Consider the following 10862-nt stretch of genomic DNA (forward strand, 5'->3'; position numbering starts at 1 on the left):
AGAATAAAACTTCTGCTCTAATCTCAGGTTTGGTGCCTGAAAATAGGGCTTTCATTATTTCTTATGTAAGACTACCTAACAAGCTATATAAAACACAAATACAATTTCTTTCTTTAGAGGAGTCTGCCTTTGTCTAATAGCGAGTCAGCATCATCTGACAGATCAATTTTCTCTAAGTGTAGGATGTGGATTTTGCATATCACACTCTCCAAGGGCACCTGTTGGAAACGTGGGTCACTACAGCATGGAATTTCACACCACACATAAGGTCACCTCAATGGCCAACCAGTGCAAAGACCTACATCACAAAATCTCATCAATAAGAATGAGGCTGATACCAGATATCTTAAGTTTTCTGTCCTCCAAATCTGCCTTTCTAGAAAGGGGACAACAACATTCCTTAATACTTTCTTGGTTCTTTCTGAAACCATTAATGTGTCTAGTACCCACAGGATCATTCAGGTCAGAAGGGACCTCCAGAGGTGTCTAGTTCAACCTCCTGCTCAAAGGTGGGTCAGCTGTGTGGTCAGTTGAGGTTGCTCAGAGCTTTATCCAGCCAAGTCTTGAAAAACCTTCCAGATATCCAGCTTCTCTGAGGACCATGTTCTAAAACTTAATTGTCCTAATGTTGAAAAAGCTTTTCCTTGTGACCAGTCTGAACCTCTGTTGTTTCAATTTATGTCCACCACCCATCATTCTTCTGCCATGCACCACTGTGAAGAGCCTGGCCCCAACTTCTCTGTAACCTTCCCACAGGTATGGGCAGGCTGCTGTTAGGTGTCCCCAAAACCATCTCTTCTCCCAGCCTAGCTCCTTCAGCCTCTCCTGAAGAGGGAGATGCTCCAGCCCATGCCATTGTGGTGGCCTTCTGCTGAACTTACAGTTTATCAACATCTTTCTGATGTTGGGAGCCCAAAACTGTCCAGAGTGTTCCAGATGCAGTCTAACACATGCTGAGCAGAGGGAAGCAATCACCTTCCTTGATCTGCTGGCTGTGATCCCACTAATACAGCCCAGGATGCTGTTGGCCTTTTTTATTGCCAGGGCCAGCTGCTGGCTCACATTCAGCCTGCTGTCTGCCAAGACCCCTCGGTCCATTTGAGCAGAGCTGCTCCCCAACCAGGCAGTCGCTGGCCTGTAATGTTGCAAACTCCTCAAATCCTTTGATATCAATTCTGTGGGGATGGCCAGGACACCCTCCCAATGCCACACAAAACAGAAGCTCCCAGATATCCAAAGATCATCTGCAACAGCAAGCTAGGATTAACTTCATAAAAGACAAGAAGCTAAAACATTGTTAATGCACTTTTCCCAGTATCTTTAAAAACAAGTGTACAAATTCCTCCCTATTCTTGTATCTGAAAGTGAGAACAGCTGCTGCGACATGTTCCTTTCCTCTGAGCATGGTTGTTTATAGTAAAGAATACTAGGCTTTGATCAGCCACTTATATTTACTAAATTGATTCCAACATCTTTGCCAGTGGGCTATATGGATTCTCAGCATGAAATGCTCCTGCTCATTTGAAGTGGTTGAGATTGTTTTTCAATGGAATTTTCCATTATGCTCTGTGCTATCTTTCTTCAAAGCACAGTTTGTTCACTGGGCAGTACTCCTTGTCCAGCATAATATGCAGAACCATTTTATATCTTGCTCAATACTTTTGTTTTCTTCCCATGATGCTTTACCTCCATTTATTGTCTTGTCTCAACCAAAGCTTCCTTTTACAGCTCTCTCGCAGGTAACCTGATATGTTTGTTAGAAGCTGTTATGAAGGGGTTTTTTCTCTCTCTCCTACCCTTCCTCTCTTCAGTATGAAAAGTTTGGAGGCAGTCAAGACTTCTCAAGGAAAATAAAATGCCTTTTTTGAAAGACATTTGCCTCCCCTCCTCTTTTTTTTTTATTTGTACTGGAAGTTGGGGTGCTAAATAGTACAGACACAGTAATCCTGCATGCCCTACAATTCTTGCACGAGTACCCTCCTACGGAGATCACTACCATTACACGCTGCTTTTTAAACAGAGATGTTTAAACCCCAACAGCAAGGGCTGGACAAATCAGCACATCTATGATAAAGTGGAAAGGAATCCGCATCTCCAAGCCCCAATCTAATGCTTTGTCCGTTAGACAGCTGTAGCAAATTGGCATTTTTCCCCCTTCTTTGTCTCAGAGCCCAACAAAAGATATACAAACTTACTGGCTGAGCTGCAGACTGTAAAAGAGCAGGTAAAGATTTACAACAGCTAGGCCAGCAACACAACATACAAGAACTAGTGAGGTCATGCATCTTACAGTACTACTCACTCACCAAAACATTACATTACATTATTTATCAAGGCAAAAAAGAGCAATTTTGGCTCTCTTGCTTTACTGTGTTACTTGTTTTTAACTGTATCGCAAACTGCATCTCTATTAAATTGGCAATATTCACTGAACTAGACAAAGGTAAAGTACCTGAAAAACCAAACATACTTACTAGGGAGCTTATACCTCTGGTTAAGGTTTACTTCTAAGTGTAATTAACTGTGTGATACCAATACACATTTTAACATAAAGTGGGCTAGCATATTCAAATAAACAGCAACTAAAAGAAAAAGCTTCTACAGTTAGGCAGTGCCAGGCTGCAGAAATACAGCTGTTTCCAAGTACAAAAAATAGAAATACATGAAATTAAAAGAATTGTATTGTTACTGAAGATGTACACCATCTCCCACAGCAAAAAGTTTCCAAGTTAACAAGTTTGAGGTGATGAACATGTTAAGCTATACCAGGGAGTCTACTATGAAGATCTACCCCCTTTCCCAGCAACATCAAAATCTCAAATTAAGACACCTCAATACAAAACAAAGAAATCCACAAGCAAAGCCCAAACATTTCACTCTAAGTTTTCAAAGTCCACTAGTTTAAAAAGCAAACAAGCAACAACAACAAAAATCTACCCCACCCCCCAACCAACTTGAGATGCACTGGATGCAGTTTTTCTAGAAAAAAAACAAAACCAAAAACAGGCCCCGTGACTGACTTCAAATGAAAATCTGGCCCCTCGAGCCTCCCCAGGACATAGGCATATTTAGACAGCTTAGCAAATCGCCACAGCCCGGTTATTCTTGATAAAGATTCCGTTACAGAACTGGGACTGTGCTGTAGCCTGTTCACCTCCCCAACTGTTTTTCCTTCTGTAGAATCTGGATCGTACAAGAGCCTCACAACAGGAGATTAAATTTATGACTACAGATATGCAAATTTGACAAAATAATATTAAATATTTAATTAAATACCAGTCTGATTAAATACTTCAGTTTTAGTATTTGTAACAGGTAGGAACAGCTTTGTATTTTTTCATCCCCAAAACAGGCTGTACACAAGATGTATCCTGTGCCATGTTATACTCTTCCTTTCACAGGTGCAGTCTAGTGAGCAGCTGCATCTAATTCCTTAAGAATCAGCATGCTAAAGACATTTGAATTGCTCTTACCTGTCTATACACAAGAGCAACATGTGTAACTTTCAAGTTAATAACAGTATATCCAATATAGAATCATAGAACCATTTAGGTTGGAAAAGACCTTTAAGATCATAAAGTCCAACCGTCAACCCAACACCACCATGCCCACCATATAGAGAAGTAGGTAGTTTTGATGAGGAAATGAGCAGATGTTATGTGGCAATAAACAGCATCCTACAGTAATGCAAGGCTGCTAACTCAAAAAAACCCAGAAAATGACTAACAGGTCATCTCCAAGTTCATGCACTGAACCCTACATTATCTGGTGGTGTTTGTTCTTTTTTTTTCAAATATAAAGAGATGCTGGTATTTCTACAGTCCTAAGATGAGAAGCAAAAATTTATTCAGTGATTCAATGTGTGAAGATAAAAACAAACAACTCTCTACAGCACACTGGGGATGACAGGCCTCTTGCTGCTTACGATCACAGCATTCACAGTGGCAGCCACCGCTTACACGGAAAAGCAACATTATGTAATAAGTTACTTTCAGTTTTCTCATTGCTAATTTCTTCCCAGTCATCCAATGCTTCCTTATTACTGTCTGCTTTAGAGGCATTCATCAGTTGCCACGAGAATGCAGAATATTCAGCAGAAGCAGAGAAGTGGCATGAGCAAGTAAGCTTGTCAGTGGCAGTAATGGAGGTGAAGACCCATTTGTGAATTACGAACAATAATAAATGCCAATATCAGATACCTGCAGATTTATTTTTTTTAAATGAGATGCCAATAGCAAGAACACTTACTCTGCAAACATTAAGAGTTTACTTATCCCTTTACTTGCTCTGTAAAGGGTGGTAAACCAGCCGAGTAGTAACACAAATGTTTAATTACCATTTCTGTTAATTAAAACAGATGGCCACGACTGTATTCACATCACTGTCTAGCACTGTCTCCATGGAACTCCGGCAAATTCAAGTGTGTCTGTGTTTGAGCCTTACAAAAAATACAAGAAGAACATAAAAGTTTGAAATTAAGAGTGAGCAAATTACACAAATACTCTTAATATATTTTCCGTCTGAATTCCCTTTAGGGACTAAGGCCTGTGTAATGAAGATAACAAATAAGACTGAAATCAGACATATTTATGAATAGAAAAGAAAGCTCAGAAAATTAGTATTTTAAGTCAAGGAAACATACATCAGGACACATAATTCTAGAACACAACCACCTATTCTACAGTAGAAGCGCTTCTTGCACAAAACCTGTAGTTTGAGCTTTGATAAAAGACGTTGTTACTGACAATCAGAGCACACAAGAGTCCCATGACAGCCAGGCTGGGTGTCAAGAGCTCCCTGTGGGAACTGAGCTGTGTTTCCAACACGACTTGCCACCACCGGGTTTCGCAGGGGCATGCTGCCGCCTGGTGCTATGAGTCCGGAAGGAGCTGGCTATGCGTACCGCTCCTCGTCTTCAGCTGTGACTGGGCGATATCTGCCAGGGCACTCTGTATCTTTTCCAGCAGCATATCCCCACGATAAACTACCTCTTCCAGACGGGCAGCTGCTTCATGATTTTCTTCTTCTAATCGATACAGACTAGCAGCCTTTAAAATAAAAGGGAGAAAAGTACGGATCTTCAAATATAATACAAAATTTACTTTGCTACTAAAGGATGTGTATGGAACAGTTAGTGTTCCCTAGAAAAGAGAAAGATTCTCTCTTTAGCCTCTGAATTACACACTAGCAACTTCAAAGCAACTCGTTATAGGTTGCAGCCTAAAACAGTGCATATCCCCATGGAGTAAACACAACTGCTCCCCCAAATAGAGATGTTAGCTTCTTTCATATTACAACTCTTGGCTCAGTACAGCTTTTCTTGATGAGAAGTGAGTATTTATCCCCCTCCCCACTCCCTTACTGAAAGGTGCTCAGCAAGATGTAAGCATAACTTATTTAAACCTTTCTGTTAAATAGCATATTTCAGATTAAACTGTATTATTTAACCTTTTTTCTTCAGTATTGTTTCAGAACCAACCTGCTTTTCAGTTAGACAAAATTTAGTGAAACAAAACATTTTAACATCAAAATATTGTAATATTTTAAAATATTTACCAAATTTAAAACTACTAAAACTAGTTCTAACTGGATAACAGAAAAGACAAAATAGTTTCAAACTGATATTTTTTTAAAGCAGTTATACAGGTCCTTAAGAAGTCACGCTTAAACTAACTGGCAAATTCTATCCACATATTCACTTTCTGTTCTGCAACACTGATGTCTTTAGTGAAGGTCAATATATGCATTAAGGACTTGATAGTTCTTGGAGGAAGGGTCAGAGAAGGAAGATGGCAAAAGGTAAAAGTTAGAAATTTAGAATCCAGCTCAATTACTTCAGTCTCAGTTGATAAATAGTTGACTGCAGGTAAGCCATATACATTCTATAAGTAGAATATGTACTGCCAACTTCACCACAAAGGAACTCAAAAGGGACGGGTAAATTGCGTTAGGCATTAGTGTAGAACAGCCCCTTTTAAGACAAGCCTCAGATTTGAAACATATACCAAGACAGCCTTAATTAAAAAAAAAAAAAATTAAAAAAAATCAGCCTAAGTATATCTCTATTAGCCAAGTATCTATCCATCACTTCTCAACATAACCTCTACTGCATATTTCAATGTTTGAAGCACCTTCAAAATAGTTTTTTTTAAAGAATGGCATAGTATTTATCTTTAATGCTGCATCAATTAAACAACAGAAAATAAAAATCAAAACTAGACTCAGTAAGCTAACTTGCCTCAAAACCACATCAAACAAAAAAGACCAGAAATTCTTGTGAAATGAGATTCTGCATTAACAGAGCAAGAAACTGTTCCGAGTATCACTTCTAAGAAAAGCATGCCCCTACTGGCTAACCAACTTCTCTTTCTGGAGCACCCTACGTTCCCTGCATCAGACCCTGCTCAATCACGGAAGAAGCCTGTAATTTGTCTGCAGCAGGAAAGCTGTCTTCAGCTATTAAATACACAGTTACATGAAATTACGCTGGTGTTAATGGGCCCAATTAGTATATTCAGCAATTACTGTGACTAGCAACGTTTCCAAATTTAACCTCCTCTGTTTAAAACCAAATGTGATGTCACTGTTAAGTCATTTGTATTTGGCCCAGCAGGCACCTCTACTATTAGTCTTTTGTAAAATGCCTTTGAATAGTTACAGATTATCAACCCAGGTGTAAAACCTTCAGGTGATCTTAAAGCAGTTCCAGGGTTCTCAAAGAAACAGCACTCTTTGGATCCTTGTTGCATTCTAAAAAGAAAACACTTGATGTAAATCTAGCAGCTAAGAGTCAAAACAACAACAAAAAATGCTGCTGTTTAATAGGCAAGATCTGTAGAAATAACAGCTAAAAAACCCCAACCCAACCCCCAATACGGTGGCATTCTTTGAATCATGGGTCCAAGGCATTTTTTGGAAGTGAGAAACAGACAAGTATTGTGAGAGAACTCACAAGCTGTTCACAGCAGTTCAGCTCCTGTGAGGCAGGGAATGGAGGCTGTGATACTGGCTGCACCTGCTAATAGCTGCCTGGCCAGTACCTGCTTTCCATTCCCAAGCTCCTCCTAGAGTAACTCTGGTCTAAAGTCTAAAAGGCAAAGGAGCAAGAAACAAAAGCACCAAGTTTGGCTGGCCCAAAGAAGGACACGCTGTTACTGAAAAGTGAAAGAACTGTTTTATGACAGAGCTGGAGAACTTAAAGGATACCCTGCAAACCCTGTAACAACCCTAAACACTGTGGAAGAACACAAGGCTTCAATAAAGTGTTGGCCCTGCAGCTACAAAATGAAACGTGCTCCTAATTAGTGAAAGAATGTGAAAGATTATCCAAGGGGACGCCCCCCCCCACCCCCCCCAGCACATCAGTACTGTTGCATCTGTTGTATTAGTATTTGAACAGCTGGGGGGAAAAAAAAAGGGGTAGCAGTTTCCAGGATTGAGGTGTTATGATAAAAGCACTTTTTTAAAAAACATTCTAACAGAAAACTAAATTTAAAATATTCTCACTGTGTATAATCTTATTTAGAACTAGATGCAAATTCAGTTTTCCGCTAAGCCCATAAAGTACTCACAAGCTAACCTCATGAAAAATTCAGGCTTGTATTAAAATCATTTTTCAACACCACCTGGTGAGTAAAAAATGCATTTTAAAAAAGGAAGAAGCTTGCCTTCAGTTATGTTTTAATATTTTAATCAAGAACACTCTTACCTGCAAAGCTGCCGTCGATTCTTCACTAGGCAGGGAATCTATTAGAACATCAATATCTTTTGCAGTTCGTGCAATCAATGCTGCAAACAGTTGGGCGTACTCTTTAAAAAAGAAAAGCCAGCCTACTCAGTACATTATTAGAAATAAGTACAATTCCATATACACAGCATAGAAAATCCTACAGACTTGAAGTCTGCAGGTGTTAAAAATTCTCCTGCGTGAAGAAAACAACAGTATCATAACTGATGGGAACTCAACCGTGTTAGATGAAGGTAGTTTAATTCCAATCCTAGATTAAACAAGGTAACTGGTTATACAAAGGGCTGGGCTTTGTACAAATGAGAAAATAGCTAGAACTCCCATCACAGTTAGACAATTAAGAAATTACTAATATCAGTATTAAGTGTCCTAGTCACTACATTAAGTATTGAGAAGTAGCTAGAAACTCATTTAACTTTTCAATCCTTGCCTCGAAATCTGCCACTAGACAAAAAAAGAACACTAGAAACGACATAAAAATAGTGATTCAAATAGATGGATTATTTCAATCATGTTAAGCAACAGATCATTAGTGAAAGAATTTTAGGGTTTTTTAATTTAAAAAGAAAAATTCCTATTCAGCCACAGAAAAAGTTAAATTGCCCCTGAGAAATGGAAAAGGATTGGAAGGTTATAACAGACCTTAATTTAGCTGCTATATCATTGGAAGAACTTTTAGTAAAAGGCATCATAAGCCAGAAACAAAACCTTTCCATATGGAATTGCATCCATTCAATCTGAATTAAGTTCCTTACTATCGCTAAAATATTGTAACAGCCTGTTTCAATTTATAATTTAAGATCTTATGCATTTGTTTATATTGCATGGTTCATGAATGATTTGCGGATGCAGGAGAGAAAACACTTTCTAATGCCAAAAATCTATAGAAGAGGTTGACATTATCAAAGGTACACTTGACTTTAACTTAGAAAAAACCCCACCAAACAAAACCAATATATCCATTTAAAGCTTATTTGGGGTCACCACAGAGTTTACCTGTAAAGAGTTTTAAGGCCTTCTTATTAAGACTTTAAAGACACATAATTGGTAGTCTTGTTTTCCCTTATCAGCATTGCTAATGTGGCTATATGATTTTACTGAAGTCACTTTATTCAGAATTTTAGGAAAAAAACAAATCAAAAGAGAAGTCAGTCATGACCTACCATTTTAGGACCTTAACAAAGCCTCTAGGATCCTGGCACCACACCGATGCTGGCACCTGGGACAGCAGCAGTTAAGATGAGGAAGGAAACAAGCCTTTCAGCTGGCTCTTCCAACTAATTCCAGTATCAGAATGCAAACCACCACAGACCAATAAAGAACTAATATTCAACTGTCCTAGAAAGCGCATCACTGTGCTCCAAACCAGTCTCCCCTGATATCCTAATAGACAAACCTAATCTGATACAAGATATATATATAAAATTTTCTCAGGAGGGGTGGGGTGAGAAAAGAACTAAAAAATTCAGGATTAGAATAACATGGTTATTTAAATACTAACCTGAAGTACTCAAATCAGAGAGAACTTTTAGTTCACTTGCCAATTTCAGTGTCTTAGATCAGTTTCTCTTCTCTCAAAAAAAACCCAACCAAACCCCCCAAAACAAAGCAGCCAACATCAAACCCACAAATGCCAACAGGGAGATTCAACATGATGTTATTCCTTGATTAATTATATAAGCAGATGATACACAGAGAAACACAAATAATCAAAAGTTTATGGCGTGGAGAATTTTAAACTCATAAAACTAACACTAATTCTTTCTAAAAAGACTTCTTGGAAGTAACGGACAACTTATTAACAACCTCTTGCACCAGTCCTATTAAAACACTTTGTATCTGTAGAGCTACCATCTCTGTGCAAAGCAACCAGCACAAGAAGTATATCACAATGCTTACTTAACACTTAAAATTACTTTTCCGCTATCACAATGTCATGCAGCAAGTGCAGCTGGCATCAATTTATGGCCTAACTTCAGTCGCTCCAGCAGTTACTGGTGAAATTGTTTGCTGAACTCTGTGAAACAGAGTACAGATTTTGTATTACAGAGCATACAATACCAGAACACGCTGACATTTTGTTAGGAGACGCAGAAAGAGAGACTTGCCTTCTGTCGGGTTAGCAGGCTGATCTTTGTTTATTGCTGTCTGAATGTTGCTGAAAGAGGCTGGGGGTCCACACTGCTGCAATACTCCGATGGCGTTACAGAATTGGTCTGCGAGCTGCAGGCGGCAAAGAGGTCGTTAATTTATTTTGCTACGAAGGCCATTTCGATTTTATTTTGCATCCCAGCGGACCCCACGCAGCGGCCCACCCGGCGCTAGGTGGGCGCACACCCCCGTAGCGATAGCCCCCGGGGCTGCGAGCAGGGGACGGCGGGGAGAGGGGTCGCACCCCCGCGCATAGGCGCGGCGGCGGAGGCCGCGGGGGCAGGAGGGGCCGTGGCCCAGCACCAGCCTCCCCTCCCCGCCGGCAAGAAGAACGACGGGCGTCGGGGGAGAGAAGAGGGCAGCGCCCGCCTCACCGAGTTCACCGCGTCCTGCAGCTGCGTTAGCCGATCCGCCATGGCGCCGCCGCCCGAGCGCGCAGCGACCAGCGCGGCCAATAGGGCGCCTGGGCGTTGGGTGGGCGGAGGAGGGACGGGGCGGGGCGCAGGGCTCCTTCCGGTGGGTCGGGACGGGCCTGGCGCGCCCCCTGCAGGCCAGGAGGAGGCCCGGTGCCGCCTCGGCTCTGGCGGAGGGGCCGCGGGCGGCGGCAGCAGCAACCTAATTCCCGTGTTACCCTAATTCCTGCGTGACCGGCGGTAGAAGGCCGGTGTGCCACGGAGGGCACAGCTGTTGCCTTACGACAGTCGCTTTGCCGCCGGCTCCGCTCCACGCTCTGCTCCTGCCCTGAGCTGAGCCGGCATCATGTCTAGCGGATGGGGAGCGGTGAAGGGCCAGGAGCGTAGCGTCCTCAATGATCCGGCCTAGAGCCAGCAAGAGGCCTCTGTGCCCCTGGGCTGGGCAACAAATACCGATTTGTGCCCATCAGTAGGTGTCTGGTGTCTAGCTGACCGTCATTCAGCACTTAAATCCCTTCTTTCTTACCTCTGAAAGCTGGGTACAATGTCAG

The 10862-nt window shown here is 41.2% G+C and overlaps 1 protein-coding gene across 1 annotated transcript; it reads right to left on the reverse strand.

Moving 5' to 3' along the window:
- Window positions 1-3824: 3824 nt before the first annotated feature.
- Window positions 3825-10370, reverse strand: MED21 (mediator complex subunit 21). The gene is made up of 4 exons (XM_075051931.1): window positions 10273-10370; window positions 9856-9970; window positions 7709-7809; window positions 3825-5048 (listed from the first exon to the last, which is right to left on the reverse strand). The coding sequence occupies exons 1-4, from the start codon at window positions 10312-10314 to the stop codon at window positions 4872-4874; spliced, it is 435 nt and encodes a 144-aa protein (XP_074908032.1). The 5' UTR covers window positions 10315-10370; the 3' UTR covers window positions 3825-4871.
- Window positions 10371-10862: the final 492 nt, after the last annotated feature.

The sequence above is a fragment of the Buteo buteo genome, chromosome 19, assembly GCF_964188355.1.
Source record: "Buteo buteo chromosome 19, bButBut1.hap1.1, whole genome shotgun sequence".
Taxonomy (NCBI): Eukaryota; Metazoa; Chordata; class Aves; order Accipitriformes; family Accipitridae; genus Buteo; species Buteo buteo.

Coding starts and splice junctions, on each gene's coding strand:
- MED21 (XM_075051931.1), bottom strand. CDS start 10,314: ATGGCGGATCGGCTAACGCAGCTGCAGGACGCGGTGAACTCG. Junction 9,971..10,272: donor TGCAGGACGCGGTGAACTCG/GTGAGGCGGGCG, acceptor TGCCGCCTGCAG/CTCGCAGACCAATTCTGTAA. Junction 7,810..9,855: donor GCCTGCTAACCCGACAGAAG/GCAAGTCTCTCT, acceptor TCTTTTTTAAAG/AGTACGCCCAACTGTTTGCA.